Raw genomic sequence first — 14,807 nt, forward strand, 5'->3', positions numbered from 1 at the left:
GTCGAGTTTTTCTTTCCTGCCTGCGAATTAGACAAATGATCGTCTGGGCTGCAAGCGAATGAACATTATTTATTATGCCTCCTTTCCCTATCAGTCCATTAATTCATTTGTACTTCATCACATATATACGGCCATGTTGTTGAAAAGAATTGAAGAAACCAATAGATTTTCAGCTGAAAAAAATGACGCTTCAGCTTTGTTTTTGTTTTTTAACAATGACACGTTTTTTTGCCTCTGGTGTTAAGTCTACTTGCTCCCCAGCTTTCTCTTCTCTCTCTCTCTCTCTCTCTCTCTCTCTCTCTCCCTCTCTCCCTCCCTCGTCCTTACTTTATTTACTGTATCAATTGAATTTGTTTCTATAGAAAATGGGAGGATTGATCTGATATATTTGTGAAATGTAAAATGGTGAATGGAGCACTCTTTTCTTTATTGCTGTACTTTATGTGAGAACATCATATGAACATATATTGGATCGTGTGTGAAGAGTGTTTGTTTAAATGAAGGTTTTTTTAAAAGCCAATTAAGTCTTGTCTTGTCTTGTCTTGTACGTATTGTCTTGTCTTGTCTTGTCTTGTCTTGTCTTGTCTTGTCTTGTCTTGTCTTGTACGTATTGTCTTGTCTTGTCTTGTACGTCTTGTCTTGTCTTGTACGTCTTGTCTTGTACGTCTTGTCTTGTACGTCTTGTCTTGTCTTGTCTTGTACATCTTGTCTTGTCTTGTCTTGTCTTGTACATCTTGTCTTGTCTTGTCTTGTCTTGTACATCTTGTCTTGTCTTGTCTTGTCTTGTCTTGTCTTGTCTTGTCTTGTCTTGTCTTGTCTTGTACGTCTTGTCTTGTACGTCTTGTCTTGTCTTGTCTTGTCTTGTACGTCTTGTCTTGTCTTGTCTTGTCTTGTACGTCTTGTCTTGTACGTCTTGTCTTGTCTTGTCTTGTCTTGTCTTGTCTTGTCTTGTCTTGTCTTGTACGTCTTGTCTTGTACGTCTTGTCTTGTCTTGTCTTGTCTTGTACGTCTTGTCTTGTCTTGTCTTGTACGTCTTGTCTTGTACGTCTTGTCTTGTACGTATTGTCTTGTCTTGTCTTGTACGTCTTGTCTTGTCTTGTACGTCTTGTCTTGTCTTGTCTTGTACGTCTTGTCTTGTACGTCTTGTCTTGTCTTGTCTTGTCTTGTCTTGTCTTGTCTTGTCTTGTCTTGTCTTGTCTTGTCTTGTCTTGTACGTCTTGTCTTGTACGTCTTGTCTTGTCTTGTCTTGTCTTGTACGTCTTGTCTTGTCTTGTCTTGTCTTGTCTTGTACGTCTTGTCTTGTACGTCTTGTCTTGTCTTGTCTTGTCTTGTATGTCTTGTCTTGTCTTGTACGTCTTGTCTTGTCTTGTCTTGTCTTGTCTTGTCTTGTCTTGTCTTGTCTTGTCTTGTCTTGTCTTGTCTTGTCTTCTTGTACGTCTTGTCTTGTCTTGTCTTGTCTTGTCTTGTCTTGTCTTGTCTTGTCTTGTACGTCTTGTCTTGTCTTGTCTTGTCTTGTCTTGTCTTGTCTTGTCTTGTCTTGTCTTGTCTTGTCTTGTCTTGTCTTGTCTTGTACGTCTTGTCTTGTCTTGTCTTGTACGTCTTGTCTTGTCTTGTCTTGTCTTGTACGTCTTGTCTTGTCTTGTCTTGTCTTGTCTTGTCTTGTCTTGTCTTGTCTTGTCTTGTCTTGTCTTGTCTTGTCTTGTCTTGTACGTCTTGTCTTGTACGTCTTGTCTTGTCTTGTCTTGTCTTGTACGTCTTGTCTTGTCTTGTCTTGTCTTGTACGTCTTGTCTTGTCTTGTCTTGTCTTGTACGTCTTGTCTTGTCTTGTCTTGTCTTGTCTTGTCTTGTCTTGTACGTCTTGTCTTGTACGTCTTGTCTTGTCTTGTCTTGTCTTGTCTTGTCTTGTCTTGTCTTGTCTTGTCTTGTCTTGTCTTGTACGTCTTGTCTTGTCTTGTCTTGTCTTGTACGTCTTGTCTTGTCTTGTCTTGTCTTGTCTTGTCTTGTCTTGTCTTGTCTTGTCTTGTCTTTTCTTGTCTTGTCTTGTCTTGTCTTGTCTTGTCTTGTACGTCTTGTCTTGTCTTGTCTTGTACGTCTTGTCTTGTACGTCTTGTCTTGTCTTGTCTTGTCTTGTACGTCTTGTCGTCTTGTCTTGTCTTGTCTTGTCTTGTCTTGTCTTGTCTTGTCTTGTCTTGTCTTGTACGTCTTGTCTTGTCTTGTCTTGTCTTGTCTTGTCTTGTCTTGTCTTGTACGTCTTGTCTTGTCTTGTCTTGTCTTGTACGTCTTGTCTTGTCTTGTCTTGTCTTGTCTTGTCTTGTCTTGTCTTGTCTTGTACGTCTTGTCTTGTCTTGTCTTGTCTTGTCTTGTCTTGTCTTGTCTTGTCTTGTCTTGTCTTGTCTTGTACGTCTTGTCTTGTCTTGTCTTGTCTTGTCTTGTCTTGTCTTGTACGTCTTGTCTTGTCTTGTCTTGTCTTGTCTTGTACGTCTTGTCTTGTCTTGTCTTGTCTTGTCTTGTACGTCTTGTCTTGTCTTGTCTTGTCTTGTCTTGTCTTGTACGTCTTGTCTTGTCTTGTCTTGTCTTGTACGTCTTGTCGTCTTGTCTTGTCTTGTCTTGTCTTGTCTTGTCTTGTCTTGTACGTCTTGTCTTGTCTTGTCTTGTCTTGTCTTGTCTTGTACGTCTTGTCTTGTCTTGTCTTGTCTTGTACGTCTTGTCTTGTCTTGTCTTGTCTTGTCTTGTCTTGTCTTGTCTTGTCTTGTCTTGTACGTCTTGTCTTGTCTTGTCTTGTCTTGTCTTGTCTTGTCTTGTCTTGTCTTGTCTTGTACGTCTTGTCTTGTCTTGTCTTGTCTTGTCTTGTACGTCTTGTCTTGTCTTGTCTTGTCTTGTCTTGTCTTGTCTTGTCTTGTCTTGTCTTGTACGTCTTGTCTTGTCTTGTACGTCTTGTCTTGTCTTGTCTTGTCTTGTCTTGTCTTGTCTTGTACGTCTTGTCTTGTCTTGTCTTGTACGTCTTGTCTTGTCTTGTCTTGTCTTGTCTTGTCTTGTCTTGTCTTGTACGTCTTGTCTTGTCTTGTCTTGTCTTGTCTTGTCTTGTCTTGTCTTGTCTTGTCTTGTACGTCTTGTCTTGTCTTGTCTTGTCTTGTCTTGTACGTCTTGTCTTGTCTTGTCTTGTACATCTTGTCTTGTCTTGTCTTGTACGTCTTGTCTTGTCTTGTCTTGTCTTGTACATCTTGTCTTGTCTTGTCTTGTACGTCTTGTCTTGTCTTGTCTTGTCTTGTCTTGTCTTGTACGTCTTGTCTTGTCTTGTCTTGTACGTCTTGTCTTGTCTTGTCTTGTCTTGTCTTGTCTTGTCTTGTCTTGTCTTGTCTTGTCTTGTACGTCTTGTCTTGTCTTGTCTTGTACGTCTTGTCTTGTCTTGTCTTGTCTTGTCTTGTCTTGTACATCTTGTATTGTCTTGTCTTGTACATCTTGTCTTGTACATCTTGTCTTGTCTTGTACGTCTTGTCTTGTCTTGTCTTGTCTTGTCTTGTCTTGTCTTGTCTTGTACGTCTTGTACGTCTTGTCTTGTCTTGTCTTGTCTTGTCTTGTCTTGTCTTGTCTTGTCTTGTCTTGTCTTGTCTTGTCTTGTACGTCTTGTCTTGTCTTGTCTTGTACATCTTGTATTGTCTTGTCTTGTCTTGTCTTGTCTTGTCTTGTACGTCTTGTCTTGTCTTGTCTTGTCTTGTCTTGTCTTGTACATCTTGTATTGTCTTGTCTTGTCTTGTCTTGTCTTGTCTTGTCTTGTCTTGTCTTGTCTTGTCTTGTCTTGTCTTGTACGTCTTGTCTTGTACGTCTTGTCTTGTCTTGTCTTGTCTTGTACGTCTTGTCTTGTCTTGTCTTGTACGTCTTGTCTTGTACGTCTTGTCTTGTCTTGTCTTGTCTTGTCTTGTCTTGTCTTGTCTTGTCTTGTACGTCTTGTCTTGTACGTCTTGTCTTGTCTTGTCTTGTCTTGTACGTCTTGTCTTGTCTTGTCTTGTACGTCTTGTCTTGTACGTCTTGTCTTGTACGTATTGTCTCGTCTTGTCTTGTACGTCTTGTCTTGTCTTGTACGTCTTGTCTTGTCTTGTCTTGTCTTGTACGTCTTGTCTTGTACGTCTTGTCTTGTCTTGTCTTGTCTTGTCTTGTCTTGTCTTGTCTTGTACGTCTTGTCTTGTACGTCTTGTCTTGTCTTGTCTTGTCTTGTACGTCTTGTCTTGTCTTGTCTTGTCTTGTCTTGTACGTCTTGTCTTGTACGTCTTGTCTTGTCTTGTCTTGTCTTGTCTTGTCTTGTATGTCTTGTCTTGTCTTGTCTTGTCTTGTCTTGTCTTGTCTTGTCTTGTCTTGTCTTGTCTTGTCTTGTCTTGTCTTCTTGTACGTCTTGTCTTGTCTTGTCTTGTACGTCTTGTCTTGTCTTGTCTTGTACGTCTTGTCTTGTCTTGTCTTGTACGTCTTGTCTTGTCTTGTCTTGTCTTGTCTTGTCTTGTCTTGTCTTGTCTTGTCTTGTCTTGTACGTCTTGTCTTGTCTTGTCTTGTCTTGTCTTGTCTTGTCTTGTCTTGTCTTGTCTTGTCTTGTCTTGTCTTGTCTTGTCTTGTCTTGTACGTCTTGTCTTGTCTTGTCTTGTACGTCTTGTCTTGTCTTGTCTTGTCTTGTCTTGTCTTGTCTTGTCTTGTCTTGTCTTGTACGTCTTGTCTTGTCTTGTCTTGTACGTCTTGTCTTGTCTTGTCTTGTACGTCTTGTCTTGTCTTGTCTTGTCTTGTACGTCTTGTCTTGTCTTGTCTTGTCTTGTACGTCTTGTCTTGTCTTGTCTTGTCTTGTCTTGTCTTGTACGTCTTGTCTTGTACGTCTTGTCTTGTCTTGTCTTGTCTTGTCTTGTCTTGTCTTGTACGTCTTGTCTTGTCTTGTCTTGTCTTGTACGTCTTGTCTTGTCTTGTCTTGTCTTGTCTTGTCTTGTCTTGTCTTGTCTTGTCTTGTCTTGTCTTGTCTTGTCTTGTCTTGTCTTGTCTTGTCTTGTACGTCTTGTCTTGTCTTGTCTTGTACGTCTTGTCTTGTACGTCTTGTCTTGTCTTGTCTTGTCTTGTACGTCTTGTCGTCTTGTCTTGTCTTGTCTTGTCTTGTCTTGTCTTGTCTTGTCTTGTCTTGTCTTGTACGTCTTGTCTTGTCTTGTCTTGTCTTGTCTTGTCTTGTACGTCTTGTCTTGTCTTGTCTTGTCTTGTCTTGTCTTGTACGTCTTGTCTTGTCTTGTCTTGTCTTGTACGTCTTGTCTTGTCTTGTCTTGTCTTGTCTTGTCTTGTCTTGTCTTGTCTTGTCTTGTCTTGTCTTGTCTTGTCTTGTCTTGTACGTCTTGTCTTGTCTTGTCTTGTCTTGTCTTGTCTTGTCTTGTACGTCTTGTCTTGTCTTGTCTTGTCTTGTCTTGTACGTCTTGTCTTGTCTTGTCTTGTCTTGTCTTGTCTTGTACGTCTTGTCTTGTCTTGTCTTGTCTTGTACGTCTTGTCTTGTACGTCTTGTCTTGTCTTGTCTTGTCTTGTACGTCTTGTCGTCTTGTCTTGTCTTGTCTTGTCTTGTCTTGTCTTGTCTTGTACGTCTTGTCTTGTCTTGTCTTGTCTTGTCTTGTCTTGTCTTGTCTTGTCTTGTCTTGTCTTCTTGTACGTCTTGTCTTGTCTTGTCTTGTCTTGTCTTGTCTTGTCTTGTCTTGTCTTGTCTTGTACGTCTTGTCTTGTCTTGTCTTGTCTTGTCTTGTCTTGTCTTGTCTTGTCTTGTCTTGTCTTGTCTTGTCTTGTACGTCTTGTCTTGTCTTGTCTTGTCTTGTCTTGTCTTGTCTTGTCTTGTCTTGTACGTCTTGTCTTGTCTTGTCTTGTCTTGTCTTGTCTTGTCTTGTCTTGTACGTCTTGTCTTGTCTTGTCTTGTCTTGTACGTCTTGTCTTGTCTTGTCTTGTACGTCTTGTCTTGTCTTGTCTTGTCTTGTCTTGTCTTGTCTTGTCTTGTACGTCTTGTCTTGTACGTCTTGTCTTGTCTTGTCTTGTCTTGTATGTCTTGTCTTGTCTTGTACGTCTTGTCTTGTCTTGTCTTGTCTTGTCTTGTCTTGTCTTGTCTTGTCTTGTCTTGTCTTGTCTTCTTGTACGTCTTGTCTTGTCTTGTCTTGTCTTGTCTTGTCTTGTCTTGTCTTGTCTTGTACGTCTTGTCTTGTCTTGTCTTGTCTTGTCTTGTCTTGTCTTGTCTTGTCTTGTCTTGTCTTGTACGTCTTGTCTTGTCTTGTCTTGTACGTCTTGTCTTGTCTTGTCTTGTCTTGTCTTGTCTTGTCTTGTACGTCTTGTCTTGTCTTGTCTTGTCTTGTCTTGTCTTGTACGTCTTGTCTTGTCTTGTCTTGTCTTGTCTTGTACGTCTTGTCTTGTCTTGTCTTGTACGTCTTGTCTTGTCTTGTCTTGTACGTCTTGTCTTGTCTTGTCTTGTACGTCTTGTCTTGTCTTGTCTTGTCTTGTCTTGTCTTGTACGTCTTGTCTTGTCTTGTCTTGTCTTGTCTTGTCTTGTCTTGTCTTGTCTTGTCTTGTACGTCTTGTCTTGTCTTGTCTTGTCTTGTCTTGTCTTGTCTTGTCTTGTCTTGTCTTGTCTTGTACGTCTTGTCTTGTCTTGTCTTGTCTTGTACGTCTTGTCTTGTCTTGTCTTGTACATCTTGTCTTGTCTTGTCTTGTACGTCTTGTCTTGTCTTGTCTTGTCTTGTCTTGTCTTGTACATCTTGTCTTGTCTTGTCTTGTACGTCTTGTCTTGTCTTGTCTTGTCTTGTCTTGTACGTCTTGTCTTGTCTTGTCTTGTACGTCTTGTCTTGTCTTGTCTTGTCTTGTCTTGTCTTGTCTTGTCTTGTCTTGTCTTGTACGTCTTGTCTTGTCTTGTCTTGTACGTCTTGTCTTGTCTTGTCTTGTCTTGTCTTGTACATCTTGTATTGTCTTGTCTTGTACATCTTGTCTTGTACATCTTGTCTTGTCTTGTACGTCTTGTCTTGTCTTGTCTTGTCTTGTCTTGTCTTGTCTTGTCTTGTACGTCTTGTCTTGTCTTGTCTTGTCTTGTCTTGTACGTCTTGTCTTGTCTTGTCTTGTACGTCTTGTCTTGTCTTGTCTTGTCTTGTCTTGTCTTGTCTTGTCTTGTACGTCTTGTCTTGTACGTCTTGTCTTGTCTTGTCTTGTCTTGTATGTCTTGTCTTGTCTTGTACGTCTTGTCTTGTCTTGTCTTGTCTTGTACGTCTTGTCTTGTCTTGTCTTGTCTTGTCTTGTACGTCTTGTCTTGTCTTGTCTTGTACGTCTTGTCTTGTCTTGTCTTGTCTTGTCTTGTCTTGTCTTGTCTTGTACGTCTTGTCTTGTACGTCTTGTCTTGTCTTGTCTTGTCTTGTATGTCTTGTCTTGTACGTCTTGTACGTCTTGTCTTGTCTTGTCTTGTCTTGTCTTGTCTTGTCTTGTCTTGTCTTGTCTTGTCTTGTCTTGTCTTGTCTTCTTGTACGTCTTGTCTTGTCTTGTCTTGTCTTGTCTTGTCTTGTCTTGTACGTCTTGTCTTGTCTTGTCTTGTCTTGTCTTGTCTTGTCTTGTCTTGTCTTGTCTTGTCTTGTCTTGTCTTGTCTTGTCTTGTCTTGTCTTGTCTTGTACGTCTTGTCTTGTCTTGTCTTGTCTTGTCTTGTCTTGTCTTGTACGTCTTGTCTTGTCTTGTCTTGTCTTGTCTTGTCTTGTCTTGTCTTGTACGTCTTGTCTTGTCTTGTCTTGTCTTGTCTTGTACGTCTTGTCTTGTCTTGTCTTGTACGTCTTGTCTTGTCTTGTCTTGTACGTCTTGTCTTGTCTTGTCTTGTACGTCTTGTCTTGTCTTGTCTTGTCTTGTCTTGTCTTGTCTTGTCTTGTCTTGTCTTGTACGTCTTGTCTTGTCTTGTCTTGTACGTCTTGTCTTGTCTTGTCTTGTCTTGTCTTGTCTTGTCTTGTCTTGTCTTGTCTTGTCTTGTACGTCTTGTCTTGTCTTGTCTTGTCTTGTCTTGTCTTGTCTTGTCTTGTCTTGTCTTGTACGTCTTGTCTTGTCTTGTCTTGTCTTGTACGTCTTGTCTTGTCTTGTCTTGTACATCTTGTCTTGTCTTGTCTTGTACGTCTTGTCTTGTCTTGTCTTGTCTTGTCTTGTACATCTTGTCTTGTCTTGTCTTGTACGTCTTGTCTTGTCTTGTCTTGTCTTGTCTTGTACGTCTTGTCTTGTCTTGTCTTGTACGTCTTGTCTTGTCTTGTCTTGTCTTGTCTTGTCTTGTCTTGTCTTGTACGTCTTGTCTTGTCTTGTCTTGTACGTCTTGTCTTGTCTTGTCTTGTCTTGTCTTGTACATCTTGTATTGTCTTGTCTTGTACATCTTGTCTTGTACATCTTGTCTTGTCTTGTACGTCTTGTCTTGTCTTGTCTTGTCTTGTCTTGTCTTGTCTTGTACGTCTTGTCTTGTCTTGTCTTGTCTTGTCTTGTCTTGTCTTGTCTTGTCTTGTCTTGTCTTGTCTTGTCTTGTCTTGTCTTGTACGTCTTGTCTTGTCTTGTCTTGTCTTGTCTTGTACATCTTGTATTGTCTTGTCTTGTCTTGTCTTGTCTTGTCTTGTCTTGTACGTCTTGTCTTGTCTTGTCTTGTCTTGTCTTGTCTTGTACATCTTGTATTGTCTTGTCTTGTCTTGTCTTGTCTTGTCTTGTCTTGTCTTGTACATCTTGTCTTGTACATCTTGTCTTGTCTTGTCTTGTACATCTTGTCTTGTACATCTTGTCTTGTCTTGTACATCTTGTCTTGTCTTGTACGTCTTGTCTTGTCTTGTACATCTTGTCTTGTCTCGTCTCGTCTCGTCTCATTCTCTCCCCATGCATACAGCATGTTGTTGAGACCGTCTCATTCTCTCCCCATGCATACAGCATGTTGTTGAGACCGTCTCATTCTCTCCCCATGCATACAGCATGTTGTTGAGTCTCGTCTCATTCTCTCCCCATGCATACAGCATGTTGTTGAGACCGTCTCATTCTCTCCCCATGCATACAGCATGTTGTTGAGTCTCGTCTCATTCTCTCCCCATGCATACAGCATGTTGTTGAGTCTCGTCTCATTCTCTCCCCATGCATACAGCATGTTGTTGAGTCTCGTCTCATTCTCTCCCCATGCATACAGCATGTTGTTGAGTCTCGTCTCATTCTCTCCCCATGCATACAGCATGTTGTTGAGTCTCGTCTTGTTCTCTCCCCATGCATACAGCATGTTGTTGAGTCTCGTCTCATTCTCTCCCCATGCATACAGCATGTTGTTGAGTCTCGTCTCATTCTCTCCCCATGCATACAGCATGTTGTTGAGTCTCGTCTCATTCTCTCCCCATGCATACAGCATGTTGTTGAGACCGTCTCATTCTCTCCCCATGCATACAGCATGTTGTTGAGTCTCGTCTCATTCTATCCCCATGCATACAGCATGTTGTTGAGACCGTCTCATTCTCTCCCCATGCATACAGCATGTTGTTGAGTCTCGTCTCATTCTCTCCCCATGCATACAGCATGTTGTTGAGACCGTCTCATTCTCTCCCCATGCATACAGCATGTTGTTGAGACCGTCTCATTCTCTCCCCATGCATACAGCATGTTGTTGAGACCGTCTCATTCTCTCCCCATGCATACAGCATGTTGTTGAGTCTCGTCTCATTCTCTCCCCATGCATACAGCATGTTGTTGAGTCTCGTCTCATTCTCTCCCCATGCATACAGCATGTTGTTGAGTCTCGTCTCATTCTCTCCCCATGCATACAGCATGTTGTTGAGACCGTCTCATTCTCTCCCCATGCATACAGCATGTTGTTGAGTCTCGTCTCATTCTCTCCCTATGCATACAGCATGTTGTTGAGACCGTCTCATTCTCTCCCCATGCATACAGCATGTTGTTGAGTCTCGTCTCGTTCTCTCCCTATGCTTTCAGCATGTTGTTGAGACTCAGCTCTCGTTCCGTGTGCGTGGTTCTGGCGTGTGTCTCTCTGGCGTTGCACCTCCTGCTGGCTCTCTTCTGTCTCTCCGTCCTCCAGACGGCCTGCGTCCCTCCTCCTCCCTCCTCCTCCTCCTCCTCCTCATCCTCCTCATCCTCCTCCTCGCCCTCGTCACCTGAGACGGATGTCCTGCAGCGTCGCCAGTCGGCAGTGGTGGAAAAGGTACGAGTCCAAATGGTTTTACTTAACCCATTCTGACCTGAGATCAGATTCTAAAAATGTCTTCTACATCCTGACAGTTTTCCATTCTGACCTGAGATCAGATTCTAAACATGTCTTCTACATCCTGACAGTTTTCCATTCTGACCTGAGATCAGATTCTAAACATGTCTTCTACATCCTGACAGTTTTCCATTCTGACCTGAGATCAGATTCTAAACATGTCTTCTACATCCTGACAGTTTTCCATTCTGACCTGAGATCAGATTCTAAAAATGTCTTCTACATCCTCACAGTTTTCCATTCTGACCTGAGATCAGTTTCTAAAAATGTCTTCTACATCCTGACAGTTTTCCATTCTGATCTGAGATCAGATTCTAACGCACAGAAGAATGGTGGTTCTTTAACGCATTTTGACCTGAGATCAGATTCTAAAAATGTCTTCTAAATCCTGACAGTTTAAAAAAATAGCAGACCTACAAGCTCGTAGCGCTCCACTCGGTGGCGCGCTACGAGCTTGTAGATCTGCTATTTTTCAATAGCTAAAGCACGACATGATGCTAAACCCAAAATGGCTTAAAGGACAAAAGTATTTTGGCATCAAAAAATTTACTTGAAGTTCCAAAAGTAGAAAGTATACTCATTATGCAGAATGTCCCATTTCGAGGTTGCAAGTGTAATACAATATTTTGAAAATAGCCGATCTACAAGCTCACGATGCGTCACGCACTGTGAGCTTTTAGATCTGCTATTTTCAAATGGCCAAAATATTCTGTTGAAGTGGTTTTGTTATAATAATCAAAATCGACAAAGTAACTATAGTAACTAAAGTTTTTAAATAAATGTAGTGGAGTAAAGGTACAAATATTTGCCTCTGAGATGTAGTGGAGTAGAATTCAAGTAAAAGTACTGGAAATTTGGAAATACTCAAGTAAAGTACAAATACCTCACAATTGTACTTAAGTTTACGGTACATAAGTAAATGTACTTTCCACCACCGCCAGTCACACTCTTCCTCGATGCTGTCGCTGTCCTCGCAGGTGACACAAAGGGTCAAAGGTCAGTCCAAGCTGACCGCGCTATTGGACCACCCGCTGTACAACGTGCCACGCCCCGCGCTGCAGGAAGACGATTGGCTGCTGAGGGTGAGGACGCCGGGGGATCCAGGAAGTAGCGTGGAAGGTGAAGACAAAGAAAGCGAGGAGCTTCCTGGCGATGACAGTGATTGGTGGTGAGTGAGTGTGACACAGAACTGATTCACCATTCATTCATTTATATATTAATTTATACTTATTTAACCAAGTCACACCGTGAGAGCTGTTGTGACACATGCCACATAAATGTGTGAATGGAGCCCGCACCACCACAGGTATAAGAAAGATGTTCTTTATTGAAATACTGACAACGCTTCCATCTATTTGATCTTCATCAGGTCATGTGAACATACACAAACGTTTGTACTTTTATACTAAAGGGCGTGCCCCCATTAACCAATCAAAACACCACATTTTGGTGCCCCTCCCATTACTGCAGGTGTGACACGTCAACCCCGAGTGAGACATATTGATGTGAATATATAGTCTGTTCTAGTGCACTAATTAAAACCATTTTTAAACCATTTTAAAAATACATATATATCTATACTCATTGCACCAGTACATCAAATAAAGATCTCACATGTCCTATCTACTAGGTCTGTGGGCTTAATTTACATTTCCAATGTTATTCCTTTTGTTGTGTTGTTTTCCTTTTGTAACAAAACAACAACCAAAGGAACTACGTAAAGAAACCAAAACTATATACTATATACACCAAAAGATATACATGAAACAACAACATATGCTAGGGTTTATTCAACGCAGGAGGCCACTTTTTAAAGCTTAGGACAGTATATTTTTTAACCATATTTTTTACTAAAAAAGGTTTCTACAGAAAGTGTCTAATTTCATCTTCCTGGTTTAGTCCAGCACCCAGCCTGTCGATGTGCGTATTATACGTCTGCTCACATACATGTGTGAAGAAATGTATTTCCTGTCCTAGTGTCTGTATTAAAAGAAGATTAAACGTGATATAGCAAGGGAATATATTGGTTAAACTATTTATCCCAGAGATGTATAGTGTACGGAAAATATGTTTTGTTTTGTGTAGTTAAACCATTTTCTGCTGACAAGGTTTGATTATAGGGGGCGCTGTGGGGAAAAACTAAGCGTGTTAGCAATAGTTCCAGGAAGTGAGGTACCAGGAACATCTCTAAAAGTACAGGAAGTGAGGTGTGTCAGCCCGCAAACACCCCTGTCGGACCACAACAGAACCACAGCCTATCTAAACAGATCAACACAAAGAACAAACGCCAAACAAACTACACAACATAAGAAAATGTTACAAATGGAAGGAACATAGCGCAGAAGCCTTCCAAAATGCTATTAGACAAAAACAAGTCCAATCACAACTGGACCAGTTCCTAGAAAAAACCTTTGAAGAAAACAGTGAAAGTGTAAACAGGGCAGTAGAAGGCCTCACTTATATATTCGAACTTACAGCCTCACTAGCAAACCTAAAAGTATCAAACAAGAAAGCCAGAAAATTTTTTGAGAATGACAAATGGTACGATAATGACTGCAAGAATCTCAGGAAAAAACTAAGGAAACTATCAAACCAAAAACACAGAGACCCAGACAACCACAACACACGTCTCCAATATGGGGAAACACTGAAAGAATACAAGAACACAGTACGAGAAAAAAGAGATCAACATGTTAGAAACCAACTGCAAGATATTGAGGATTCCATACAGACAAACAGCTTCTGGGAAAACTGGAACAGACTTAATAAGCTAAAACAGGACGAACTACCCATCCAAAATGGAGATATATGGGTGAACCATTTTTCGAGACTCTTTGGCCCAATCGAGAAGAACAAAGAGCAAAAACAAATAAAAGATAAACTACAAAACCTAGAGTCAGCCATAAAAGACTACCAGAATCCACTAGATTCCCAAATCAACCTAAAAGAACTACAAGACAAAATAAAAACACTTAAAACAAAGAAGGCCTGTGGGGCAGACAGAATTCTAAATGAAATGATAAAATTCACCGACCTCAAATTCCAACTGGCCATATTAAAACTCCTAAATATCGTGCTCAGCTCTGGGATTTTCCCCAGCACATGGAATCAAGGGCTGATAACGCCACGTCACAAATATGACCCAAATAACTACCGCGGGATTTGTGTAAACAGCAACCTCGGAAAGATTCTCTGCATGATCCTCAACCACAGAATTCTAAATTTCCTCACTGAAAGCAATGTCCTGAGCAAATCACAAATTGGCTTTCTACCAAAATATCGCACAACAGACCACATTTACACTCTCAACACCCTAATTGACAACCAAATAAACAAAAACAAAAGCAAATTATTCTCCTGCTTTGTCGACTTCAAAAAAGCATTCGATTCAATTTGGCATGAGGGCCTGATGTACAAACTGTTGGAAAGTGGCATTGGGGGGAAAACCTATGACATCATAAAATCAATGTACATTAACAACAAATGCGCAGTTAAAATAGGCGAAAAGCACACAGACTTTTCCCCCCAAAATCGAGGAGTTAGACGGGGATGCAGCCTGAGTCCAACACTCTTCAACATATATATCAACGAATTAGCAAAAACGTTAGAACAGTCTACAGCTCCAGGCATCCCCTTGGCAAACACAGAAATCAAATGCTTACTTTACGCAGATGACCTGCTGCTGCTGTCCCCAACCAAGGAAGGACTACAGCAGCAACTTGATCTCCTACACAAATTCTCCCAGACATGGGCCCTGACAGTGAACCTAACCAAGACTAAAATCATGATATTTCAAAAAAGGCCCAGCCGCCAAAACCACCAATTTTTCCTAAATACAATCCCACTAGAACAAACAAAAAACTATACCTACCTTGGCCTAAACATCAGCAGCACAGGGAACTACAAACAAGCTGTAAAGGACCTGAGAGACAAGGCAAGAAGGGCATTCTATGCCATCAAAAGAACCATAAAAATAGACATCCCAATTAAAACCTGGCTTAAAATACTGGACTCTGTGATAGAACCAATTTCCCTCTATGGATGCGAGATCTGGGGACCATTAGCAAACCATGATCTTGAAAAATGGGATAAACACCAAACCGAGACCCTACACACAGAACTCTGCAAATCCATTCTCCGTACCCAGCGAAAAACACCAAATAATGCATGCAGGGCAGAATTAGGACGATACCCACTCATAATCAAAATAAAAAAAGAGAGCACTTAAGTTCTACAACCACCTAAAAGAAAGTGACCTAGATGCACTCCATAACAAGGCACTCACACACAGTGAAACTCTAGAGAGATGCCCCCTCAGCCATCTGGCCCTGGAACTCCGGGCACAAACACAAACAGAGCCACGAGATAGAAAACCCATTGGACTAAACCAAATTATAAAACGGCAAAAGGAAAACTATCTGACACATTGGAAAGAAGCAACACAAAAGCAGAGTAAACTAGAATGCTATCTGGCCCTAAACAGAGAATACACAGTGGCAGAATACCTGAACACCGTGACCGACCCAAAACAAAGAAAAATCTTAACTAGGTACAGACTCAGTGAGCACAGTCTCG

The 14,807-nt window shown here is 41.1% G+C and overlaps 1 protein-coding gene across 1 annotated transcript in view; it reads left to right on the forward strand.

Moving 5' to 3' along the window:
- The window catches only part of LOC310868747 (extracellular serine/threonine protein kinase FAM20C-like), a gene marked incomplete at both ends in the record, with an annotated part of 57,973 nt that overhangs the window by 20,333 nt on the left and 22,833 nt on the right, over positions 1–14,807 (forward strand). Inside the window, 2 exons of the mRNA XM_083779207.1 lie at positions 9,864–10,079; positions 11,210–11,400. Coding sequence (XP_083635333.1) covers positions 9,864–10,079; positions 11,210–11,400 — 407 coding nt within the window. The remainder of the gene's footprint in view (positions 1–9,863; positions 10,080–11,209; positions 11,401–14,807) is intronic.

This window comes from Protomyctophum parallelum (genome assembly GCF_964188405.1).
Source record: "Protomyctophum parallelum genome assembly, chromosome: 13".
NCBI lineage: Eukaryota > Metazoa > Chordata > Actinopteri > Myctophiformes > Myctophidae > Protomyctophum > Protomyctophum parallelum.